The sequence below is a fragment of the Podarcis liolepis genome (genome assembly GCF_965112155.1).
Source record: "Podarcis liolepis genome assembly, chromosome: 3".
Taxonomy (NCBI): Eukaryota; Metazoa; Chordata; class Lepidosauria; order Squamata; family Lacertidae; genus Podarcis; species Podarcis liolepis.
This window is the reverse complement of record NC_139557.1, coordinates 84506420-84534133: the sequence shown is the minus strand read 5'-3', so window position 1 is coordinate 84534133 and position 27714 is coordinate 84506420. Positions and strand designations below refer to the sequence as shown.

General features: G+C 40.5%; 1 protein-coding gene across 16 annotated transcripts in view; it reads right to left on the bottom strand.

The window, feature by feature from the left end:
* LTBP1 (latent transforming growth factor beta binding protein 1) overlaps positions 1-27714 on the bottom strand; it is a 217664-nt gene that overhangs the window by 22675 nt on the left and 167275 nt on the right. For all 16 annotated transcript variants that reach the window (XM_083497058.1, XM_083497044.1, XM_083497052.1 and 13 more), the window contains 10 exons: positions 26985-27104; positions 22971-23093; positions 21551-21673; positions 20973-21095; positions 19442-19567; positions 15726-15851; positions 11956-12099; positions 6353-6535; positions 5278-5364; positions 1595-1723 (listed from right to left, as the gene is read on the bottom strand). In XM_083497058.1, the coding sequence (XP_083353184.1) occupies positions 1595-1723; positions 5278-5364; positions 6353-6535; positions 11956-12099; positions 15726-15851; positions 19442-19567; positions 20973-21095; positions 21551-21673; positions 22971-23093; positions 26985-27104 (1284 nt within the window). The remainder of the gene's footprint in view (positions 1-1594; positions 1724-5277; positions 5365-6352; positions 6536-11955; positions 12100-15725; positions 15852-19441; positions 19568-20972; positions 21096-21550; positions 21674-22970; positions 23094-26984; positions 27105-27714) is intronic.

Genomic DNA, 27714 nt, shown 5'->3' with positions numbered 1-27714 from the left:
AAGGCCACATGCCACTGTTGCATTTCTGACTGTGGATATATGATAGTCAATGGCAGGGAAACTCACTACCTGGCAGCTGCTGAGCAGCAACCTAAGGGTAGGGGAGATCTACACCATGGAAAATAGACATGCTTGGGAGGCAGGGAGTAGTTGCGAATACATACATTGAGCTTTAAATTGTGTTCTAGTTTATTAATGAATTTGCTACAGTTGTTTTTCACAGGGTAATGCCTGAAGGCACATGGAACCATCGCCTAGGTGAAGCTATGCAGGTTTGGGTCTGGCTCAGTGCCTGGATGGGTGACTGCCATGGAACTACATGGGCACCACTTTTGATTCTGTGATGGAAGAAAGGTGGGATTATAAATATATTAACAAAATAAAAGTAATTTCTTTGGGAGCTGCTGAGAGGAAATGGGTTATAAGTCCCTGCTTTCTGCACTGCATGCTTGGAACTGCCTTCCAGTACACTGACATGCCACCACCTTTTTACTGCCTCCAAATCCCTCCTTAAACTTTACCTTTTCCATGAAGCCACCCAATCAAAGCCCTCCTCAAAATTTACCTTCTCCACGAAGCCTATGACACAACCTTGCCAACAAAGGTCTGTATAATTAAAGCTATGATTTTCCCAGTAGTGATGTATGGAAGTGAGAGCTGGACCATAAAGAAGGCTGACCACCGAAGAATTCATGCTTTTGGATTATGGTGCTGGAGGAGACTCTTGATAGTCCCATGGACTGCAAGAAGATCAAACCTATCCATTCTGAAGGAAATTAGCCCTGAGTGCTCATTGGAAGGACAGATCCTGAAGCTGAGGCTCCAATACTTTGGCCACCTCATGAGAAGAGAAGACTCCCTGGAAAAGACCCTGATGTTGGGAAAGATGGAGGGCACAAGGAGAAGGGGACGACAGTGGACGAGATGGTTGGACAGTGTTCTCAAAGCTACCAACATGAGACTGACCAAACTGCGGGAGGCAGTGGAAGACAGGAGTGCCTGGCGTGCTCTGGTTCATGGGGTCACAAAGAGTCGAACACGACTGAACGACAAAACAACAACAACAGCATGACACAACTTGCTAGTTCCTATGTCACAGTGTAATTCACCCTGCTAAACTTGCAACTGAAGCAATCACACATTGTTTTGCTCTTTGCTCCTGATTCCACTTCCCTCCTTTTCTTCTGTATCAAATTTTAGCTTGTATGCTTTTTGGGGCAGACACCATAAAGTGCCACAAACACTAGTGGCACTATAGGAAAATAAAGAAACAAACAATTGGAGAGAGGAGAAACATCTAAATGAGAAACATCAATGTGAACTGGATTGCACCCAGATATGAAGCCAGAGCAATTTCTGCAACCACAACTACATTCCTTCCAGCCACTGCAATCAAGCAAATTGCTCCTAGTCATATACAGCCCAATACACAAAGTACTCAGGCACTGTTTCGAAGGATTACATGGAGAAAATAATCAGCCAGCTTTCATGTGTGAATAATTTGTAAGAGCAAGCAAGAATTAAAATCTCGTTCCCCAGTGCTGGTTGGCAAATGTACAGAGTAAGGGGACATGGTAACAATTTGTATACTTACCAAAGCACTGAAGTTTTACAGGATCATAGTATGTGCCTTGTTTGCAGTAACACTCATAGCCTGGCTGTGTGTTTAAACAGAAGCCGTTCTTACATATTTCTTGCCCAAAGAGCTGACATTCATCAGCATCTGTGGAAAAAGGATAAAGGCATGAATAGTTGGAAGTCCTACATGGCCATTTCAGTTGAATATGAATTTTTAGTCTATCTTGCCAGGATACGCACACACAGAGGAACAAAAAGAATGGAGAAAACTTTGATTCTACCATTTATCAGCCAAAATATTTAACTAGAGGCGTACCAGGGAGTAAAGTACTTTTAATGAAGCTACTGCTGGGATAAACTGCATTTACTTCAAGAAAAAGAAACGACCTGGAAGGCATAATCCCTCTTTGAACTATTACTAACTAGTCACGGTAAGCTGCATTGTTAAAAAGAAAATCATGAGGTACAATAGATCATTCCAGAGGAAGATTTGGAACAGGACCTGAACTCTTGCCCAATTCACTAGAAAGTTTACACACAATCTGGGTGTGGCATTGCACAATCCTGCCCCTGGAATCTATGTGCACAGACCCTATTTTAACATTACATCCTATGCTTGAATGCCAGGCAGACTTAGTGGAGCAGGCATGAATGGAAGGGGCAGTCAACGGAAAAGGACTCAAAATCAGGCACCTTCACAGATGAGCAGACTGTGTATTTTAAGCCCATTGAGAGGGTACATAGGAAATACATTTAACAGCTAACTTATGAGTATGAACTGTTAAATCATAAGCAGCTCCAATTCAGATGGCTCTACAGAAGGGGTAGCTTTGGTGCTTACTCAAGCATGTGATATATATATATATATAGATAGATATATTGTGAATTGCCTTCAGATTTCAAGTTTTAACAACAATAATAACTGTGCCTTCACTTTATCATGCAATAACCATTTCCTGATCTTTTGTGTATTTTCAGATTTACAGTTGCAGCTATAGGTGCACCCAGTTGTATAGGTTTGTGCCAAATATTGAGAGAATGTTTAGCATCAGTGATACAACAGATTCCCCCCCGCCCCCGGTTAGTGCTCATGGCTTGGGCTAATGTAAAACTGCGGCTGCCATCAGCATACGTACATCTTTTCATACAACGCAGGCACATTGCTATTTATTTAGCAAGTATACACTAATCACACTTAACTAGTCTGAGCATGCTCTGCTTTAACTGTAACATTGAGACTGCACACACAATCTTATTTTCATGTGTGATCAGAGTTGTGATCCATGAGCTGCTTTTCAAGAGCATTGTTGCCAATGTGACTTCTCTGAAGTTAGTGCTCTAAGGAGGGCTGCCTTCGTCAAGTACTTCACCATACCTTCACCCTCAGTAACTACTTTCATGCTCTCTGCTTATGTTGGCTAAGGGAACACCCTGATTTTGTGCCCCTTTTTCTTGCTCCTGTGTTGTGTCTGATTTAAAATCCTGCTGAGAATTAACGATTTGTTTTTGGCGCCTGCTCTGGAGATTCCAGCGATGGTGGCTTCCTCCACACAGGCATAACTATAAATTTTGCTGCACAGAGTTCTGAAGGTACTTATCACTCTGGTATCTGGGGGCTTTTTGACATAACTTAAACTGACAGACAGACATTTCCACAAACTTAAGAGAAAATTGCTCTGCAGCTGAAATGCCCTGCACAAAAGAAAGCTCATACTTAGCAGACAGGATACAAAATGAATATTAGTGGTTTAAGTCACATTTTATAGAAAAATATACTTTTGGCACATAAAACTTTAGTTTTATGAATTATTTCATATCCATTTTTTTGCTGGATTTGGAATTTGTTTCTTTTCCTAGCCTTGTTTCTTTCCCCATGTATTTATTGCACTATTTCCTCAAAATCAGGCTAGGGTCACTCAAGGCAAATACAAACTGGGTCAAATCCTTCAGGTGTGAGCCCATTGCCCTGAATGGAATTGTTCTCCATTTATATCATGGCAACAATAGATGTTATGCCAAGAAAGGAATGTTTTGTATCTGCTGAACAGCTCTAAAAGGTAAAAATCCTAAAATACTGACTGCTCCAGAAAGGATGAATTGGCTATACAAATATTTTTGCAGCCACTCTTCCAGAAATGGAGCAGCTTTTAAAGAAAAGAAATTATATGAAAACTTGACACCCATACTACCAAAATAAGGACTTTAAAAAAGAACATATATCTGAAGGATAGCACATCCAGGCTAGTTGGAAGTTGAATGATATAGATGAAAGGGGAAATGGAGAATTCTAAAGAGAACCAAAGATACTCTGCTAATAAAGAAATGCAGGTGAAAACAAAAAGGAAAACGGGAATGGAATTTCTGGATGACCTGATTAAACAGCCCAACTGGTTCCAGCTGGAGCAGTGGAAGGTTGGCCTGTTCATATCATCAGAATTTAAAATAAATTTTCAGCAGCACCAAACCAGCACCACATCACATGCTATCACAAACCTTTTTGTCTTATTATATGGGAGTTGCAGGCAGATACTTCTGACTAGACATGAATAGGTTGCTGCTATAAGTGTAATCACCTATTCCATGGAACAAGGAGTTCAGTTTCTTTGAATTCTATGAGACTTACTCCAGGTAAGTGTGTACTAGACTACAGACTTAGACTGCAATCCTAAAAACACTTATCTAGAGGTAGATCTCATTGAAATCAAAGGGACTTGCTTCCAAGTAGTCATGCACAGAATTGTACTGTTACAGCTTAGGACAGGCTTCCTCAAACTTGGCCCTCCAGATGTTTTTGGCCTACAACTCCCATGATCCCTAGCTAGCAGGACCAGTGGTCAGGGATGATGGGAACTGTAGTCTCAAAAACATCTGGAGGGCCGAGTTTGAGGAAGCCTGGTTTAGGATGAGGATGCCAGAACATTTGTTCACCTACAAGTCATCTATAGCAAGGTCCAACGCCCACTGACTTTCATAGGAACTGTAGCCTAACACATAGCTTTCAGCTGCTGTTTGCACATCATTTGCATCTTTGCAAGCCCACTCCTAAATCTCATTAAAGTCAGAGGTCAAGCCTCCCCCCCCCAGTATATGCTCTTTTCAAAGTATTTTTGAAAAGTTATTTAAGGTTCAGATGAGCAAGCTGCCTTATACCAAGCCAGAACAACTAAACCATCTGTCTCAGTATCATCTACACTGACTTGCAGTAGCTCTCTAGGTTTTCAGACAGGGGTCTCTCCCATCTCTTCCTGGATATGCTGGGGATTGAACCCTGGATCTTTTGAATGCAAAGCATGCGCTCTACCTACTTAGGGCACAGCCCTTCCCATTCAGGAAGAAGGAAACAGAAAGGCTTCAATTGTCCACCAGCAGCCCAGTCTGACTGGCTATATGACAACCATGATGGCATTGGGCTCCCTGTCTGATCCCTAGCCAGCTGGTACCACACAGTGAAGAAAGCCTTTCAAATACAAAATGAATTTGCAGCAGCGAAAGGAAGCAATGGTCATAAATAGAAGTGACAAAGTGCAATGGAGAAATTGGTTGTAGGCATTTCCACCTATCCCCACCCAAAGGAGCAATTTTTCGTAAAATCAAACAAAAAAACTCATAAACATTTGGCAGACTTTAAATGAGCCCTGGTATCTTTTAGGAATGCTGAAACACTGATATATAATTGAAATCTGTATAACTGGAGCTGACCTTTGTAGTTCTGTGTAACAGCTCCGTAAGATGACTCTTCAGAGGGTATGTATCCTTTCCCTTCAGGGCACAGTTCAGTAAACTCAGCTAGCAGGAAGATAAACCAAGAATCCAATTAGAAATGTATTCACGCATCACAGTGTGAAAGACAACAGATGCAATACCTTAAAACAGCATGATTCTAATGCATGATTTCTCATTTCATAAGTTTTCCGTTGTCATATTACACATTTCTAGAAAAAAAATGGACAGTGATATTCAGCTATGGCCATGGCTCATAAGACTGGTAAATGTTCCAGAGCAACTATGAAAAGATTCTTTTTAAAAGATGCATGCAGAATTTTTGTGATTCTGTTGGCTAAAAAGTGGTGCCCCAAATAAACAAGAGGCATGATATAAATATAATGATAAACCATGGAACTTAAAGCATATCTTGAGTAGAAATCCTGATTATTGATGTCCAGATAAGTGATCACTGAAGCAAAGAAATCTAATAGGAAACTTTAACGCCCTGTGTAATACAGTAAACCTGCAATTGATGAGCATCTAATTTGTGCACATTCAGCTTAACATGCATGGCAAAAAAGGGGGGACAGAAACGGGGTGGAGTGCTGGGAAAAATGACTTTGGCAATCCCACCCACCATTGAATTCAATGTGTTCTGACTATGCACAATTTTGGCTTTAGGCGCGATCCTTGGAATGTAACCCCTGCATAAATTGCGGGCTTACTGTACAAAGGAACTGAATGAATCCACTGTAGACATATTCTTTGATGCCAAATGAAATAGGAAAGCAGAACACACTGCTTTATAACTAATAGCTCAACTCTATGCTTGCTTATTCAAAAGTGCCAATGAATCCAATGAGGATTAAGTCCAACATGGCTTGTATAAAGGATTACAATCCAAGATTGCAGTTCTCCCATTTACTTGGGAGAAAGCCCCACTTAAAACAGTGGGATTTACTTCTGAATAAACATGCATGGGGTTGCATAGTCAAACAGGCAAAAGCTACTGATCCACATTATGGTGTTATGAATAGCAACTACCAGTGAATGGGAAATGATCACTTACGGCTTCCAAGCACAGGACATGGGAATATTTCACAGTTATCACCCCAGCCGGCACCCAAAGTACAGCAGCATTCTTGTTTCGTAACATTGGATGTTAGTACATTATCGCAAAAATTTGCATCATTTAGATTGTAGTAGCATTCCTTCTTATCATCTGCCATTTCTTTTGTATCTACTGGTAAATCTAAACACAAATAGTGAAAGATACAATGTCATACAGCAAAAGCAAGTTCAGAAATAAATTATATAGTCTTGTTGCCTATCATGTAATATTTGGTGGTTTCCATGGGCTCTCCAGGCTGTGGGATTGTACTCTCCCTCCCATTTCTTTGTGTGAATTTCCTCTCTGATTTTTTTTCCTGCGAGCCTTATTTGTGGCTACATCTGCATTTACATTAGTCACACTCAGCAGATGCTAACCAGGTTCCCTATTAACCAGGATATGCAAAATGACTACATTGCCTGATTTCAAATCGTGATGAAGAGGAAACCCTGGTTAGAGAGAACTGTGGCTAATGCTGGTGCTGTGATTATACAGACAGAGAAATGTCACAGTTATGCCCTTAAACGTCTCTAATTAATGTCCATGGGATTTGATGCAAGAATATTCATGTCCCCAGTCCTTATAATACATTGCTGACATACTATCCTTAAGAAGAAAAGATACAACAGATAAGATTATACCATTTTGCCATTAGGCCATTAAACACCATTGAACCCACATACTGGAAGCTTACTGACCCAATTTTTCCTAGAAGCTTGTACACACACCTTACTTCTTTATTTTGCTTATTTGCTTTTTAGTGAGAATTGTTAAGCATGTTAATCTGAATAACACAGAGCAAAAGTTCCTCATAGTTGTAAATTATAAGATACCCACATGAAGGCGTTAAGCCATGTCCAGATAGAGGAGAGGTGCAAGTAGAAATTTATTGCCTTAAATTGTAATCTGCCTTATTGTGCTCAAAATATTCTACAGTTATGATGAATAAAATAGTTGTTTAAGCAGGATATATATATTAACATGCAATGCAGTTGTTACCAAACACTTAACATTTTTCTTTTCTCTCTTCAGAAGAATGCATGCTTGCGTCAGAGGACACAAACAAACTGTCATACAGAGCTATTCAAATTTAGCACACCAACACACTGATTTCTCTTTGATATTTTGCCAAGGTCAATGTGTGCTATGGGGAAACACCCAGCTGAGTGCTATTTTATCTTTGTTAGTCTAGTCTGTGGTCTCTCCTCATCAGATAATTACAGTTTTCTATAATGTGCTGAATTTCATGAAGTACAGTGGTTTTTGTGGTATTCCTCAGCCCAATAAGAACCAAACGAAGACTATCATGTGTCACAGAAATCTAGCTGAAGTAAATTGGTTCTCCCAAGGTGAGAGGAGGCTCAGTACCTTAGTCACCACAGTACACATTTTCATTGGACGCAGGCCATATGTTGAGGTGAACTAGAGCCAGAATCTTGAAGAGCAAAAAACTATCCAAACCCTTCCTTCCCACTCTTTAAACCGCAACAGTTTCCAAGGAAAGGAGAGCCAAAAACCAGCCCAAGAGGAATGAGAAACAAACTCCTTGTTGCAAAATCAACAGGGTCTAGGGGCACCTAACAAATTTATTGGGATATGACCTTCCGTGGGCCAGATCCCATTTATTTAATCAGATGAAATATATATATATAAAATTGTCCAGTAGCACCTTAGAGACCAACTAAGTTTGTTCTGGGTATAAGCTTCCGTGTGCATGCACACTTCTTCAGAGGTATTTATGCACACGAAAGCTAATACCAAGAACAAACTTAGTTGGTGTCTAAGGTGCTACTGGACATTTTTTTTATTTTTTCTGACTATGTCAGACCAACACGACTACCTACCTGAATCTTTAATCAGATGAATTAAATAGTTCATTTAAATGGGTGTATATATGTACTCTGAGCAGAGAGATGATTATTTCTTTTTGATTTATTAACAAAAAGTGCAAAAATAACAAAGGGGGCCCCCCAAACATAGCTCAAAGTATTACATATTGTATGAGATAGCTGTACTGTGTAGAGTACAAATTAATACAGAATCTAATCAGTGTGGGTGTGACTCTGTTGGTCTAGCAAGGTTACTCCTCTGGAATTTGAAACTCTTTGTGACTATTTAATCCTATTTTATACTTGATATTTCAGTTCTTCCTCCCATTATGTGCCCAGAACTTTTTTTGAAATAAAGCTGTTTACACAGCTGTGACTGAGAGTTAGGCAGGCAAGCGTTGTGAATGTTTGGAAATTGAACGAGACACAAAAACTTTTCTTTAAAAAAACAACCCAGAAATGTACAAAGACTCATCTTGGTTTACATATGATTCTTCTCCTATGTTATTAACCACTTAATATATACGTTTAAAAGTAGATTGCTCCAGGAAAGTACATTTGGAAGATACACCTGCAAGTCTCTTTTTGAACAGGTGGATACTATGGAATGTATGTTGCTTTACTTCAGAATGTGAAAGCAGGATCTATTCTTACGAGTTGGGAGAAGGTTCATAAATTGCAAACCTTAGAACAGGCTTCCTCAACCTCGACCCTTCAGATGTTTTTTGAGACTACAATTCCCATCATCCCTGACCACTGGTCCTGCTAGCTGGGGATCATGGGACTTGTAGGCCAAAAACATCTGGAGGGCTGAGGTTGAGGAAGCCTGCCTTAGAATATCAGTGCCTGATAGTGAGACGCAGAAGATCACTTAATATAGAGCAAAGGATGGTCAAGTTGCAAAGGAACACCTTCCTAAGGCATGTTGAGACCTTCGAATCCTGCAGCCGAAGAGCTTTGATGTGAATTTCACTGTCATTGCTGCTGAAGAATTTAGACTTCTCTGAGAACTTTCGGAAGTTTTCTATTTTTTAAACTGAGAAGTGTGTGTTCTCAGTTGGCTCTAGGTGACAGATCCTAGGAGCTGAGTGATACAGATTCCGTACAGTAAACAAGGAACATCTTGAAAAGCTGGTGACTAGACTCTACAAAACAGTCTGTCTGAGGAGCCTGGACTCCCTTTTTCAGTGAGGGATTGTGCTGTTTTACTGATAAATCTCTTGATCTGCTCAAGGGCAGGTGGGAGATCCAGTATAGCAGGCGAGTTATAACTTGATTATTCCAAGGCCAACATTGATCAGGCTGGCAGTGCAGTTGGCTTGGCCTCCACACTGGAAGTGCAAGACTTAGAAAAGTCTCATATGTTGGGTTTGTAATTTGGGGTCTTAATCAAGAGAACTATCCTCTTCTCACCTGCTTTTGTTGAAATGAGTCTAGGGTCTTTCTTAAAAACTATCATTTTAATGAAGCAGTTTGACCTTGTTGTTTAACTGCTGAGGGTAACATCATCAAAACAGATACACCAGAAATCACTACCAGGCAGGTTGCCCAAGCACAGCCTTCCCCACCTTTAGCCGTACATATTCCATTAGGAATAACCTTGAAAAGCACTTCAGTTATTTTTGCTTCCAGCTGATAAAATAAAGTTTAAATTACAACCTCAACAAACAGTTAATTACTTTCAAATTAGGTTTTACTGAATGCTTTCTTATTCTGGGGTGCAGGAAAAAGAATGTGCTGCTGATTAAACACGTTACTGATTAATTAATTTTTAACACTAGATTTCCTATTAGTCACATATCTACCCTCAAAAATGGTCAGACTGTGACAAGATCCTTTTAGAACGCAGTAATCTGATAATTTCCTGCCAAGTAAAGCAGAAACAGAAGAAAATCCCTTGGTCCCCAGTGTAGAGTAAAGACAAGTGTGAACATGTGGCATTCTATAAAGACCTTAAATATATTTTAAATGTGCTGAATTAAAATTATGCTTCAAATGGACCCCAGATCTCACTTGGAATAAGTGACATCTTCTCACTTAGCAGGAAAATTGTAGCATGTAGGATGTTTATTTGTATACATCCAACCTTCCTCTCACACTGACATTAAATGAAATAAGTGTAACCTATGTAAAATTAATACTTTCATCAGGAACTTGCCTTGCACAAAAGATGCTGCTGCAAAGATGTTATAAGAAATGGAGAAAAAGATGAAGTGGCCATGGCAGTTCAAGACGGTCTCCTGGTTTTGGCATGGCTGGGGGAGGACCTTCACTGCCTGCGCTGGCTGCTGGGGCTCAGCCAATCACAGATGAGCTAGGGGTGCAGCTTGGTAGTGGATCTGAGGGGAATTTTCTTCCCTTTGGTCTGCTCCCTGGCTATAAAAGCCAGTCACGCATCAGCCTCAGCTGTCATTGGATTCCCTCTCTCCCTATTCTTAATATTTTAGGTCTGCCTGAGGGTAAGTGACCCTGCAAAAGACATTGCTATGGAAGTTTTTGGTCACCATATTTGGGACCTGGGAGCAATTTGCCTTCAGACAAATTGGGCCTGTCTGGGGTTTCTGCCTACCTAATAGCAACTGCCACAACTTGACAGCGAATAAGACATTGGGTTGCATTCTTAGTCTAGGTGGGCAGGGGTTTAGGGCCCTCCCCAGCCCAAGGAATCAGGGTTTCCTCTTAATCCCTCCCTCTGGTAATCTCAGGGGGTTGGCCCAATTTGACATAGGGAAATCCTTAACTTTAACCCTGCCAAATACTCAACCAGCAGGCAGGTTGGTTGATTCAGGATACACACCCAATGCTTGCGCAAAAACTTGCTAACATCTGTAATCAATAAAGTTGGGACTTGTTTAAATCCCAAGTGATTGTTCTGTGTTTATTGCTTTACTTTATCATCCCTTGGCCACACGACCCACAGCTTCACTGCACCTGGACCTGCAAATGGAAGCTGTAGAGGCTGAGTGAAAGGGGAGGTGGCTGTGTTGAGGGATGAAAAGATAGCAAAGCCATGATGATACATGACATTAAAACTTCATGTCCAATTCCTAGGTCCCAGTCTACACAAACTGCAGATCAAGTGATAAAACGTTTCTAGAGTGTACCACTTCAGATTGCAGGAGGAAATTACACCATTCAATGATTCCTCCATCTCACAGAGAGTTAAGGATGCAACTGATTAAATTGCAGAAATTACATAGAATTTGTATATTTGTATCTGACGTTTGTTTCACCCAGAAATCAGCTCCATTTGTATACTTTTGTGTTGTTGTCATTGTTTTAGTTAAAAATAACCCTGGTATGTTCTGATCTGGGAGGGTGTGCTAACGTGAACCTTGCTGCAGGGTGCAGCAAGGTTGCTCTTAGAAGTTGCTCCAATGTAACAAAAGTCTTTTCCCTTAGAAATTCTCTTAAACAAGTTTAGGACGCTTCAGATCTTCCTAATTTCTGGGTTAGCAGAGTCTGTAACCTGAAGCGTATATAACCTGAAGCATATGTAACCCGAGGTGCCACTGTACAGAGTTAGCCATGCCTATTGATTGCAATGAGGTTCACCTCTGTCTTGGATTTAGACCACTTATTTAAATTTAAAAAACCCAAAACCTAAACACACATTGGATAACATGACATAATCATACGATGATTTCACCCACCAGTTACAGATTCAACTCCTTCCCATGTTTGTCAGACTGTGCATTTATATGGTCCAATTCAGTGCCAATGGGACATTACCTGGCGAGGAACGGAAGCGACACTGTCCGGTCATTGGGTCATACTCCTGGTTTTCATCGGAACACAGACATAGGAAGGAGCCTTCCACATTTTCACAGAGGGCTTCCCCGCATACTCCACTCAGCATTTCACATTCATTCACATCTGTAAAATTAAACATTCAAACATTATCTGTCATTAAAAAGGTGTGAGTGAGTGAGTGTGCTACTATTCTAGTAGTTTATGTGCTTGTTTTGTCATCTGAAAAATGAGACTATTTATGTATTTAAAACATTTGCATTCCACCTTTCTGTTTAGCCAAGCCTCCCAGGGTGGCTCCCCACAAAAGAACACAATATAAAACATGCAACCAAGCAATCCATATATATATGATGTAGCAGGAAAAGTATAACAGACTAGAGCAATAAAAACACTAAAATCAACACAATTCATTGGAGGGGGGGGGGAAACAATGAACATTATAGCCTGGACAAATAAAAATGGCTTTCCCCCAAAGGCATAGAATTTAGCACCAGGTGGAAACAAAACTACAAATTACACTAGGCACGTAGTTTGGCCTTCAGGGTTTTTAATTTTAATTTTACTGCAACTATAAACTGTGGGGAGAAGGAACAAATTCCTGACAAAAATGGCAATAAACAGCAGCTTGTCTCCTGATACAAATAGTAGCTTGGATGCAGGGACAGCAATTTTTGTCAGGACTCCATTGTGCTTCCCCCTACTACATTCTCAGTCTTTATTGGACTGCCCTGCAGCTGCTATTTACAGATAAAAAGTAAACATTAAGTGCTATGGAGACCACTGTCTTCACCCCCCCATCCTACAGCCCGGACACTAAGGTCCAGCTCTGAGGGCCTTCTGGTGGTTCCCCCACTACGAGAAGTGAAGTTACAGGGAATCCCACATCTTCTTAAGATAACCAGTGATTGCTAAACTAATTTAAGTTTCCAGTGTAGCATAAGCTTTACGTTCACATCAACATGTTTCCATTGCAATTCTTGTTAGGAAGGCCATGTTCCGAATCCCTGTGCAACTTGCTTCAAAGCACTTCACACAAGCTTCATATAATGCCCATAGGCTTGCTCCTCATCATAACCGGGCAGCCCATTCTATTTCGAGAGTGGTACTTTTTGAATATTATAAATTAACCAACAGCTAATCCCTTTTTACGTACTGCAGGAGAAAAAGAATGAAGATATCCGAAAAGATGGCTCTATATTTGACTGAAATAGATGGCTATGTATATAGCAAGAGCCTATAAGTAAAATAAAGCCCGACAGCTGTAGGAGTAATGTGCACAATAGAAGCATTCGCCACATGCTGGAAATATCGTAGCTTCAGTTGTCTATGCTCTGGTAACCTCTAGGTTAGATAACTGTAATGCATTATATTTGTGGCTGCATTTAAAGGTGGTTCAGAAAGTGCAACTAGTCAGAACTCAGCAGCCAGATTGCTGACTGGGACCAGGCAGACATAGAATGGAATTCAACTTCATGCTAATACAATAATTCTGCCAGCACAAATATTTCTGCTTGCCAGATAGGACGATTTCCCCTCATGTGCTGTTGCTGGGGTTCTCACAACACTTCAGAGCAGATTTGGGGTTGTCATGGGAAAAACCCATTACGCTCATGAGAGTCTCTGTGTTGGCTTCTACTAGCACACTGAGTTAGTTGAAACCAGCCCTGAGTGTATAACAGTGCTTCTGGCCCAACTGCACGAGTTGCAGCTGGTTCCTAGGACAAATTCAAAGTGCTAGTTTTGACCTATAAAGGTCTTATTCCACTCAAGAACTCAATATGTCAAGGACTGCTTCCTCCCATATGAACTTACCCAGACTCTACAATTGTTATCTGAGGCCCTTCTCTGTGTGTCCCCCCCGAGAGAGGTGTTGACGGTGGCAATGAGAAAATGGGCCTTTACAGTGGTAGCCCCCAGATTGTGGAATGATTTCCTCAAGGAGGCTTGCCTGGCATTGACGTTCTCAGCTATTCAGTGCCAGTCAAATACATTTTTGTTATCCCTGGCTTTTGGGTCTAAGATGGGTGGTTTTTTTATGAGACTCCCATCAAATCCAGTACCTCCTCATATTATATTATTTTTTTACTTCATCTTTGAATTTGAGCTTGTTTACTGTGTGAAAAATATACACAGAAGGTAATTCATTCTGCTGATATATAAAAGGAAAAATCAAGAAAAGCTGTGACAGATTATACAGCTCACTAGAATTACTCACTTCAAAGTGTGGTTAACATTCCTACCATTGACTCAAAAGGTTGAGCTTCAGGAATGCACCTCTGTTCAGTCAGCAAATTATATGAGAATACCCAAAACACTATCTTGGTAAGGGATCATTTTAGTAGGACATACAGTGAATCTCTGTTCCAATACTTTTCTGCTAGAAAAGCATTACACTAATGTATTCTGCCGCCCAAGCTGCACATTTCCCTTTCATTGTTGGGCCACGGTATCATCTTCCACTGTTTTCTTGTGACTGTTGCAAATAAAATCATAAACTTGGTGCATCATACAAGAATGCTTGCTTGTGTGGCGCACATATATGGTCTCGAATTTTTCACTTCACCCTCACTTATTCCATACCTTCCTGCAGTTCCTTATGCTTCTGTGCTCAGTAAGGTCATGTGCTAAACAAATCTAATAATGAACTGGGTAGGATATTGTAGCTATATTTGGCTTAAAGATTATACTGAGGAAGCAGATTTTCTTTTAAACCCTGAGAAATTTCCTGCTGGCTTACCTGAAAATTCTTAGGTAACTGTGTGTATCTATTTATGCATGTGCTTCTCCACATGTATCTAATTTCCTGCAATAAAGGTTTGTGCCCATGGGATGATATAACATTATTTCTACAGGGTCTATATTCAAGTTAGAATAGAGCACAGTCTGGATTTTCAGATAGTTGCAATGCATGACATTGTTTATGAGATAACCTGTGAACAGATGAGCTATGGAATATTTTATGTGTGCTTTTTTGTGGAAATCATATACCAGGGCCATATTCAGGAGGCAAAAATATTGGTTCTAGTGGGTTGGGCGCACAATGAGGGCCTTTTCAAATTCTGCCACAAGCAGTGATGTTAACTATCAAGACAAGAAGCACAACAGGATGTTCTTGAAATATGAGTTGCATGCTGTGTTTTGGATTCAGACACGCACCAGACTGAACTATTCAACTTATACTTTTTCAGCACCTTCAAGGGCCTTTGGCAAAAAGGGAAGAAGGTGAAATCCAAACATTTTCAGAGGGCTTATCATTATGACAGGCCGGGATATATAAACACTTAAATAAAATAAAAATCTAGTCACCACTTAATAACATACCAGGAAATGTATCACTTATTAGCAAAATTAACCAGAATTGACAAGTTCATCACAATACCAAAGGTTTTTTTATGATGAGAAATATATTTTGTGGGGACTACAGAAATTCTGAAATCTGTTCAACTACTTTGCCAAAGGAGGTGGCTGTACCACATGACAGTCTATATTTCCTGTAGGCTTTGCAAAATTCTGGCCATTTAACTAAGAGTCTAAACAGATGTTACATTGAGATTTGTGAACAGCTTGATGTTTTCAGAAACAGAAGGTTCTAAGAAGGTGAAATAATTGGCTTGCCTTTGGTTCCAGTTCAGATTTAGCACCATTTCCTATTCCAATTTGAATGGGTAGGCATGTAATATAAATAATAAGGAAAGCATTCACTAGGCTTCCCCTAAAAACTCATTGTTCAAGGAAATCTCACAACTCACCCACACACTCTTGTCCATCCTGTAGATACTGATAACCCTGATAACAAAGGCAGCGGAAGGACCCAGGTGAATTGTCGCAGAACCCATGACTTCCACACACAGTGCTGTTGGCGCATTCATCCACATCTGAAAATAAGATACATTAATATCAGGTGGGAAAATTTCTAAGGCCAACTTTTAAATGCTGGCATGTGGAGCTAAACAAACAGACTAATTACAGATTTTGAACGACATATAGCTGGGGAAAAACATTTAGGTGCTGTTTTTCTTACATGTTCAGAGATTAAGAGAGACTGACTACATGATGCTAATAAAAAGCAAATAAACAGTTTTCACAAAAAACAAAAGAATAATGTACATGGACAAAAGCATGCCATACATTTACACCATTGTGGGTATAGTTAGACCCGCAACTTACACACATTTTTCACTTGTGCGCATTCAGCTTTACGTGCTTGGCAAAAAAATGAAAAGGGGTGGAAAGGGGACTGGTGTCCAGGGGTAAAAAAAGCTTTGGTAATTCCACCCACCTTTACACCCAATGTGTTTTGACTATATGCAATTTTGGCTTTGTGCACTATCCCCTGAACACAAACCCCACATAAGTTGTGACTGCTGTACTTAAGCAACACAAGACCATCACATTTAATTAATAAATATCATGAGGAACATCTTACAATGCAGATTTTTATCCATCTCATGGAATCAGATGGATCTGCAAGATCTTCTCAGATGATAACAGGGCCATTACTGGCATTCTCTTATTTGAAAAAGGTTGAAAAGGTTTCTGTATGCACTGATGTACAGCTCTTACAAAAGCATGTTCCATATCCTCTGATGATATGCGTATGAACACCATTATACTGTTAGAATATATTTCACACTGAAAGTTTAAAAAGTGAGATGAATAGTTGAGTAAAGTATGATTCAGAGAGCCAGTTACTTATTTCCACACTCACACACATTTCTTTGGAAGTCAGTGTGTATTTTTGCTGCAATATTTTATCCACATTTGTTTAACAGGTCAAGATGTCATGACAAATACTATTGGAAAAATGAGAAGTTCCTCAGCTAATAATTTATATTGTCTGTCTAAAGCTACTGAGCAAAAAAAAGTTCACAATTACGTATTCTTATATCTATGGGAAACAAAAAACAGGAAACAAAAATAACATAGAGCACCACAGAAAAATGTACTCACAACAAAATAACACGTTCCTCAGTTTCAATGGAATGTAGGGGCAAATGAAATATTAAATTGTTCTGCATAAGATCCATTTTAGCAATGAGATTTAGAATATTGTAACATTCTTCTATGAAGTGCTTAAGGCAAGATTAGACTTATGCACATAAAAATGAATCCTTCTTCACACTATCGTATGTTCTAGATGAAGGCACAGGAATTTCCATGCATTGTCTAATACAGGAAATTAAAAGGTCATAATGAATCTATGCCTCTATTGTTAGAATAGGAACCATACTTTTTGCCTTGTTCTTAAAGTCTGTCTTTGTTTATTCTTTCCCATAGATCTCTTAACTTTAATACTGTTGACAAGGAGGTGGCGCTGACATGGCTACGGACAGTGAAAGGAAGACAGAATTGCACTAGAATGACCTCATTCTTCTCCTTCTGAGAAAACTCAAAGAATTACATTGTGCAGATGTTCATCAATCCAAATTATTGTCCTGACTGGGATTCTGAAAGAGTCACTTCTGTCAACACTGTAGATAAAGGAATTCTGTAAGGACCCTTGTGGAGAAAGTGAAAAAAATATTTCTGGGTTTGATAACTGGGATGGGTTACTTTACTTAAGTCCAGCTCTCATTTTTTTAAAAAAATTGAAGTGTATATACCTTTTTGTATTTAAAATGAATTACAGGTGTAAAGATTCAAACTTTCTTTTATTATTTAAAGCTAAATCATTTTTTACCTTTGTGTAACACATGTATAACTGTGATTATATGCACATTGGATACTTTGCTTACTATTGTTTGATTGTCAAACAAGAATATTTTACACACATGAAATAGTGTGGGTCATTTAGGAATGGTCAGATATCCTGCATATATAAGTGGGGCTTAAGCCAAAAAAGATCATGAACTATTTTTTACTCCCCTTCTGCCCTCTCACTCACAGCTACATTCCAGATAGTTCTTTTTTTAAAGCCATAACCCATATTGTAGTTCGAGGATCCGAACCCCGCGGAGAGGAATGAAACACAAGGACACGTGATATAAGGTTAATGGGCAAGAAAAGGTCACAACTTTATTGATTACAGCAAGTGAAAAGGTATTGGCTGAGGCATTGGATTACGTCAGCTGACTCCACCCCCTCGGAGAGGGGTGAGTCTAAAAAACAAACAAACAACAAAGGGGGTTTATTCACCAGCAGGTGGAGCCTGTTGATGCTAATCCAACTATAGGCTCTCCCCTGATGTCACCGAGGGTCATGCCATGGCCTCCCGCCAAGCAGGCATCGGACAGAATACACGACCGCCAGATTCCTTTAACGGAATACCCAAAAATTGAAGGCGCAGGCGATGGCCACACCTAGCCCTTCAACACCACAACACATTATTCCAATGCCTAGCCTACCCACCAATACCACGAAAGTTGTGACGATTGCTACGAGGTAGGCGAAAAAACCAAAAAGCCTAATGCCAAATGGAAAAATTCCTACCAGGCCCCCCGGACAACCAGGGCGACCAACCTAAGGTCCATAGCAAGGCCAAAAGAAAACTGGAAACCCTCCTCTAAGGGAGTGGAGGGTGGGTGACTCGCGACGGGACGACAAAAGTGAGGGCTGGAGGCTGGCACCGCAGCAATTCAGGCTGCTGTACACGCCCCCTTGAAGGCACCTGGTTGGGTGCCTGACCGAGGGCGTGGGCGCCAGCCAGGTGAGTGGGAGGCAGGGAGCAAACACTGCTTGAGGCAGAGTCCGGCTCCCGGCCACAACCACTCCCCTCTCTTGCAGGGAGGAGAGTCTTAAGCATAATGCAGATTTACTTGTATCAAGTTATACGGCACTGGACAAATGCATAAAATGTAGGAACATTACTTCAATCAATACCAAAAGCTGCCCAATTTCTCACATGGAAAGTCAGCATGGAAGAACCTATTGCTACCAGATGAAATAGCAGACATTTAAAGGTCTGAATTGTATATTAAAAACCCATGACAAATAATGAAACAGTCAATATTACTGAGGCTTAGTTCTGATTTGGACATCATGACAAACTGTGGTTTATTGTGACAGGAATGAGTCTGGGGCTCAAGTACCCCCCCTTTTTTTTGTTTAGTCTGAACCTAGCAGATTGTGGCTAATCTTCACTATGGTTTGTCTGAAGCAATCCAACTTCAGATCATAGTTTATGAACCTTCTCTTTTCAACTAGCCATAGTTAAGATTAACCGCAGTTTAGAGTTTGGATGTAATAATAAACTGCAGTTAATCAAAATGGGAGCAAAAGTACTATTTATTTGATTATACTTTTAAGTGTTGTCAACCACATTCAGTCAATAGGAAGGGCCATAGCTCAGTGGCAGAGCTCAAGTCAAAATCCCACCATCTCTAGGAAAGATACCTATCTGAAACCTTGGAGAGCCACTGCCAGTCAGTGTACATGATGGACACATGTCCTATGTTTGTTCCTAATTATCATCACTCCTTACTGCATCAGACTTAATTTCCTTTTTCTTTCATTTAGCCCATCTTACCTTCACATGTTTGGCCATCTCTAGAAATAGTAAAACCCTGCTCACAAACGCACTGGAAAGAGCCCAATGTATTCAGGCATTGCCCATGAGGTAAACAGAGATTGGATGCTGCACATTCATTGATATCTGCAGGGGGCAGAGAAACAGCAACCAAAGATGCATAATTTTATTAGAAGGCTACATACATAATTATAAGGAACTCTTAACAAAGAAAGTTGTGCTATTGGACAAGAGAACTCTAACCTGAATTAAAGGCTGACCTGTACCCCAAAGGTGAAAATTTATCTGAATGGGGGATAAAAAGTCTCCCACCTGAATACAGAAAGCTTGCGGCTGCCCATCTTACAACCCATACCATTAGTGAGAATTGATATGCCTACCTTGGTAGCCAGTAGGGAGCTATAGATATCAACATGGAGGAACTTTATAATCATGCTATTTTTATGGTTTTCAGCTCTTCACTTAAAGGAAAGCTTATGTGGCTGGCAAGTAAGAATCCATGCCTTATGAACATTTCCCCAAATGCAGATATGATAAGGTACAACAGTGTACTTCTTATCCTTCTAGCTCACTGTGATATTATAATATTTCTATAGCCAAGCTATGTGGTGTAATGGTTACAGTGTTGGACTTGTTGGGATTTTGACTACGTGCCATTCTGTGCAGCTTCACACAAAGCAATTAGAAGTTGGCCAAAAGCCAAGGATGACTGAGCAGAGAGGAGTTTGGATTTGATATCCCGCTTTATCACTACCCTAAGGAGTCTCAAAGCGGCTAACACTATCCTTTCCCTTCCTCCCCCACAACAAACACTCTGTGAGGTGAGTGGGGCAGAGAGACTTCAGAGAAGTGTGACTGGCCCAAGGTCACCCAGCAGCTGTATGTGGAGGAGCAGAGATGCGAACCCGGTTCCCCAGATTATGAGACTACCGCTCTTAACCACTACACCACACTGGCTCTCATGAGTTATTCTGCCTGGTTTTATGAGACCTTGGATACAGCTCTACCATTGGTTGAGGTCTCACGCAGGCATGATGACTTATGACCTTACTGACTGGATAGTGTTGTTGGTCAGTGTGGTGTTCTGAGAGTCATTTGGAGTTTGTTAAGAGAGAGCTAGTTAAGATCCATTTCTGTTCTTGTATATAGTAACTTGTAGAGTCTGCTATAAATAATAAACACCTCTACATAACTAAGTTACTAGTAGCAATGTCTTATTCCTGCTTTGTCCATCCTGCCTACAACTGATTGCTTTCTGGAAGTCTGCGCATGCTCTGCTAGGTCTGGCTACGGTCCTGCAACAGGTCAAAGTTGCGAAACACCAACAGGACTATGACCTGGGAAGCCAGGGTTCGAAACCCCACTCAGCCAGGAATCACACTGGGTCAGCTTGGGCCAGTCGCCATCTCTTAGCCTAACCTATCTCACAGGGTTGCTGTGAGGATGAAATGAACACCACCTTGAGCTCCTTGGAAGACAAAGGTGTATAAATGTAATAATGATGATGATGATGATGATGATGATATAATACCTTGACAACCCCTGGAGGGAAGCAGCTGGAAGCCATCTGGGCAAGTGCACTCATAAGAACCTTTGGTATTAATGCAGTTCCCTCCACGGCAAACATCGCTGTCTTCTTGGCATTCATCAATATCTGAAATGAACACAAGCAGCAATCAAACCACTTCAGAAGAGAATATGCTAACAACAGCACAATAATATGTCACTGAAATATCTACTGCTGGCAGAAGCTAGGGTATGGTGCTGGCATTGTTTTAATGATCTGGAAACTGCTTTGTGACCACTGTGGTGGTGAAAAGCAGTATATAAAAAGCAGTATATAAATATAGTAAATAAATAATCCTATCCTGCCGAAATATGACATATTTAAAATTCCTTGCATATAAAATCCTACACCTATTTGTCTGCAATTTGGCAGCCTTCAACAGCCTCAGAAGGAGATATTACAAATTAATATTACTCTCAATAATTAAAATTGTTATGACCGCTTGCTGATTTCTCAATTGTAAAAAGAAACCTTTAAGGCAGTTTGTGTGAAAAACTCATAGAAAATTTGACTGAATTCCTCATGTAGACAATGGAACTTACCTTCACAATGGTCTTTTGTAGGTGTCAGCTGGTAGCCTTGGCCACAAATGCATCTGTACGATCCAGCGATGTTTCTGCATTGACCATTTGTGCAAAGCTGCTGCCGTTCACATTCATCTACATCTGCAAATTATAAGACAGTGTTTAACTTCAGAAAATGCATACTCTGCCCCGCAAAGCTATTTAAAAATGGTTTAAAATACATTCAAGGTCTTGCATTTTCAGAGTCCATGACGATCTAGATTATTGGGTCAAAATTAAGATTTAGTGTGTGTTATCAGTAAATTCTATAATACTACTGTTCTTCAGGGTAAATTGTCTTCTCTGGTTTCAATTGCATATTTCTTAGCAATGCCAAGTTCCTGGTGGGACAAATGGCCTGATGGAGCTGGCAGTTTCAATGAAGCAGAAAGGCTTTGTGGGTTTTTTATCCAGACCAGCTCCAATGGTATCCAGTTGCTGTTCATTCAAAGCTTGCAATGTTCTTTCCCATTCTCACAATTTAAGGATAGTCAGCCCATGCCAACATCTGGATTTCAGCAGCAAAATGCATTGCAAATTTACAACCAGAAAAGCACATGTTGCTGTAGGATGGTGCTGCTCTATCAACAAGCAGAACAGTCTGGTGTAAGTTCATAGTGAACTATTCATCCAGCACAGTCCATTATAAGAAAGGGAAACTTATATTTTGAGTGCCACCTCAAATTAGCCTCAGGCAGCCTTTGCATGACAACTAAATTTTCCAAGGGCTAGATTCTCATTGGGTAATATCAGTGTCTTTAAAACTAATTTTCAATTACTACAAGTCAGGGGTATGAAATGAGACAACAGGTTAAAATTGGGGCATTTGATATCCCAGAGTGGCTGGTGCAACCAAGCCAGATGGCCGGGGTATAAATAACAAAATCATCATCATCTCATGTGAGATTAATTTTCAAAGCAGCCCATGGTTCTGTCTCCTTTGTTAACATTTCCTCCCCCCCCCCCCCCCAGATTGTGCCAACGTTAATCACAAAGCGGTTACATTTCACCAGTTTTCACTCTGCCCTGTGAAGACTTTCCACTCTCCTTTCCTATTTTTATCTTTAGGGGTCCTTCAAATAGAGGGAAGGGTTAATCTTTTTGCCTCTTGTGCTTTTAAAACAGTACACAAAAAGACTCTCCCATGGCATCTGATCTTATGAATTTCTCCCAAGATTTCAGAACACCAGGAAGGAGAATGCACAGGTGTTCAAGTAGCTCCAGCCCTACCTTTATGTTTACTTTTCTGAAGTGGTATGAAGAAGATTCCACCAACACACTGAGTGAGGAATACAATTCTCATGCTTTGAATGCCCATGATGAATAAGTCTATTTCACCTCTCTTGGCAGACATTAGGCATGTTATAGTTAAATAACAAAGGTATTAATCAATTCCTACCTTCACACTGATCTTTGGCAGGGGACAGTTGATAACCTTGGCTACAAAGACACCTGAAAGAGCCTTCCAAGTTTTCACACTGGCCATTTGTGCAGAGACTGCTATATTGACATTCATTTATATCTGTGGATAACAAAGATTGGATTTAGACAAGACGCTGTTGCTTACAATATTAATTAAGGATGCTTGAGGTGTTTCAGCAGAATTGGCCAACAAGCTTCTATTAACTTTCTTTAATGGTTTTCTCAGTAACGGCCAAACTAGATGACATGTTATCTCCTTATCTGTGCCGATACATTCAAATTGCCAGTCCAGACCCAAATGTCCTGTTAGGGGTTTTTGACCCTTTGCCTTCACTAGGGCTCCAGTCTTGTTTATCTTCTACTCCACGCCAGCAATTTGCATACAAAAAAGTTCTCAGTTCCACAAATAGGAGGTTTTATTCCAGGCAGTGGTGTAGCATGGGTTGCCAGCACCCAGGGCCACGCAGAGGGGTGGGAAGTGGACAGAGTACACATGCGCATTAAACTGCCTAACAGCGTCCCTATCACACAGGAGACTGCAACCTCAGAGTTAAGAAAAGAAGAATCATTCTGTCATCTGGACAGGCCACTTCCTGGTTCACACGGAGAAGCCATTTGCAATAGAGCCCAGTGACAGAAGCACGCAGCTGTATTGAGGCAGCACCAGATGTTGAAATTTTGCATCCCTAAGAATTTTGCGCCCAGGGCAACTGCCCCTGCCCATGCTACGCCACTGATTCTAGGGGTGGGGAACCTCCAGACTGGGGACCAAAAGCAACCCTCTAGTCTCTCCCCAGGCCACAACTCTCACTAGCCCTGCTTCTCATCTCAGGAATTCCCCCCTGGTTAGAATCTGTCCTTAAGCTGTGATAATATCTCTTGCTTGTCTGGATGGAGAATGGAGGTATGTGTGTGTAGAATTCAATAGGACTTACTCCCAAGTGAGTGGGTTTGGAATTGAAGCCTTAATCTGCTTTCTACTATGAATCTGAAAAACCACTGGAACTCATCATTTATTATTATTCTTTTCACATGGGCATTCACTTAAGAGTTATGTTTCAGCAGAAACACAAAGAGATAGGTAATTTTCTAAATAAAATATGCACTTAATGAAATAAAGCGCTGCAATTTTTAAAAGGGCTTATTTATGGTTTGGTGGCAAGAGTTATTAATGCAGCCTAGGACACAAAGAACAAAATATCAACAGCATGTGCTAAACAGTGAGTGACGGAAATAAGATAACTTTATTCTGAACTGTGAAATCAAACTAGTGAGACAGGCTGCAATCCTAACCCCACTAACCTGGGAGTAAGCCACACTGAATTAAATGGGAATTGCTTCTAATTAGAGATAGTTAGAATTGCAGCCATAGAAGGCTTAGTGATGGTTCATTAGCCATTTAATTAACTTTGTCTTTAAGGTGCCACAAGACACTTCTTTGTTTTTGCTACAAAAGACTAACAAAGGCTACCCCTTTGGAAATTCATTAATTTTGAAAGGGGAACACACAGTTAAGGTATTGATGACTGAGATACCGTATTTTTCCATGTATAAGATTACCTTTTTTCTGAAATTTTTTTTGGGGGGGATAAATTGAGGGTTGTCTTAAACATGAGTTAATATGCTAAGTAAGCGAGGGCTGGTGCTGCGGCGGTAGCAAGGAAATGTCAGGGAGGAAGCTGCTTACCTGCTCTTACCAGCTTAGGAAGAGTATTTGGTGAGTGCCAGTATGCTGTGTACTGCGGCACTAGTTCTATCAGCCAGAGTGGGGGCTTGTCGAAAAGCTGCTCAACAGCTCAGCGAACTTACAGAAGAAGCTCAATAACTGTTGAGGGCTCCCAAAAACTGTTGAGGGGTCATGTTATACAAGTCATGTTCGTACACCTCCAGCTTAGAGTGTTGTCTGTACCTGGGCTCAAGGTTTCTCCCTCTCTGTGGCACTCATGCATCTGCACTAAGCCACGGTTTGGCTTAGCATTGTGTGCGAACTAGTCAGGATAATGGAAGCCAATATTAAACCATGGCTATTCTAGCTTGTTTGAAAGCCCTTAACCATAGTTTTCCAGCTCAGGTGTAACAAGAAGCAACTTCTTGGCTTGCTTCCTCAGCAGTGCAAAGGGAGAACCAAAGTGTCTGTGTGCAAGTGCATGAGGCTTCCACATTTCTTGGCTAGTTAAACTAAGATTTGATCATCCTAATGCAGCCATTATGTCTATCCCTGTTAAGACCTAATCATGGCTTGCAAGAAAACCCTCCAAGAAATGCGTCAGAATCACATGGAGAGCAGTGGTACACATTATGGGGCTGGCGCAGAGAAAACACCATATGGAGGCCATTCTAAGCACCCTCTGCCTCACAATGTGCAGATCAGTCACAGGAGTTTCCAAGATTAGAGTGAAGACTAGCAGGAAGAACATAAAGTTGTACTGGGTATAAAACTCCCATGTGTGCAAGACCCAACTAGTTTCTGGGGTTTGACCATCTACTATCCCAGACATTTAAGTTTTTATCTACAAAAAGAAGGCTTTTAGAGGGGGGGGGGAAGAAAAAGAAAAGGTTTATAAAGGAGGAAAGTAAGTAGATATGTGGGAGGGCAGACAGATAATGGGAGTCTGTCTGCTTAAAGTCATAGGAAATGCTGAGTAAGCTCCTCAGAATTTGCCAGCAAGCATTAACACCATAAGACTGTATCAAGGCATACCTATCTGCTCTGCCTGTCATTTTAAAGTGTCCCTTTTGCTTTGAACATTGAAAGCAGACAGCACAGGATAAGATGCCAGGAGCCAGAGCCAATGTAAGCAATGACAAAAAAAACCCCCTCCTAACCTAGACACTGAAAAGCCATGCACCAGGATTCCAGACAACACAGGAAAATATAATTTCTTGTAGTTGGATTTTTTTCAGAAAAGTTAACTTCAGAAATGCATGGGCTGGCCTATTCAATGATACACATTGTAGGCAAAACAGATGAAAGAAAGCTAAACATTTTTTCAATTTAAAATAAAGCGAATTTTGACAACTACCTCATTTTCAGTTGTGTGAGTGGACTGAAAGAGCATGGCCAAGCCCTTAGAAAATACCATTGTTCTTTTACTCTGATGTATATTTCACTGTGTATGAGCTTAAGGCTGAGCTGTGCAGAGCCTGAAGTGAAATATGAAGTGCAGAAATGCTTGAATGTGCTTTCCTCACATAAAAAGGAATTACTCTCTGCATTCAGTTTACTCTTGAATGATGCCAAAGCTAGATGTTTTCAGAGCCCCAGGTTACCTCCTCTCTTCTGTAAAGTGAAGCAAGATGAATGCCTGGTTTGCTGAAACTGCACACCAAGGAAGTTGAGCAGGGAAACTCAGAACGTGGCAGCATCATATCACATGTTGACCCATGACAGGGCCTTCTCAAAGATGGTTCTCTGTTTGTGGAATGCCCTCCCTGGTGAGGTGCATCTCTCCCCCTCATAACTGATTTTTGGGATAAATTTAAGAAACATTCCTGTTTAACAAGGCATTTGATTCCTGAGAGGTACTGCTCCTGGCAAACTTGAAATTAGCAAATGTGAGTGCACGCAATTGCTTTAAATGTTCTAAATGGTTTTAGATGGTTTTAAATATTATTTTTTTCATTTCATTTTAAATTGTATTGTTTTAACACTTTGATATTTGCTGCTCTGGGCTCCTTTGGAAGGAAGGACAGGAGAAAAATTTAAGAAATAAACAAATAAAACGTCTTGTTGTGGCAGGTAATTTCATTATCACGAGAGAGGAGGAGATAATGGGTTGCTGGTTTTAGCAGCAGCCATATACTTCCAGGGAAATCTAGTTGTGATGTGAGTCACAGTCACTCTAATTATTCTTTATCTATCAAATAATAAGTCTACATATCATAGTTGCCAAGGGAAGTTAACATCCTTGCCCAAGAACACGACACTGAGAAAACCTGGAATAACTGCAACAATATTTGCAATAGAAAACATTTTCAACAAGGCATTTACCATAGCATTTCCCGTTCCAGCCTCTGAATCCATCTCTGCAAGGGACACATTGGTAAGAACCAGGACTGTTAATGCACTCTGCATCTGAACAAGTGTGTGGAATTGTGCATTCATCAATATCTTTAAAAAGAAAACAAATGAAGTTTAAGATTTTAATAATCCATAAAGCGCAAGGGAATCTTAATGCTATAATAGAATTTGGGATGGTATATTTTGAGCATTGGGTGCTACTGTCCTGAAGATGCAGATCTGAACGGAACCATTGAAGTACATGATGTGCTAGAATGCCGTGCTTGGTTAAATGATGCCTAAGGTTAAATCTCCATTCACCTATAATGCTTACTAGGTGCTCTTAGGGAAGTCCCTGTCTCTTAGCTTAACATACATTACAGAAGAGCTTTCCAAACTGTGTGTCGTGACACATTAATTTGTCGGCTGCAGTGTGTAGGTGTGCCACGCAAACACCCCCTGTTCTCCTCCCGGCGTTGGAAAGGGGCTAGTTTAACCTCCGGTTTGCGGGCAAAACTGAATTACTGTGTCACAAAATTATGCCTGTCTAAAAAGTGTGTCACCAACATGAAAAGTTTGGAAAGCTACCTTACAGGGCTGTTGTAAAATTAAAAACACTGCTATGAACGCCTTGGAAAGGAGGGCAAGAGGTAAAAAAATCGGGAAATAAACACCTGATATATTTCAACTAATGATTAGACATATTTTTAAATAATCTTGA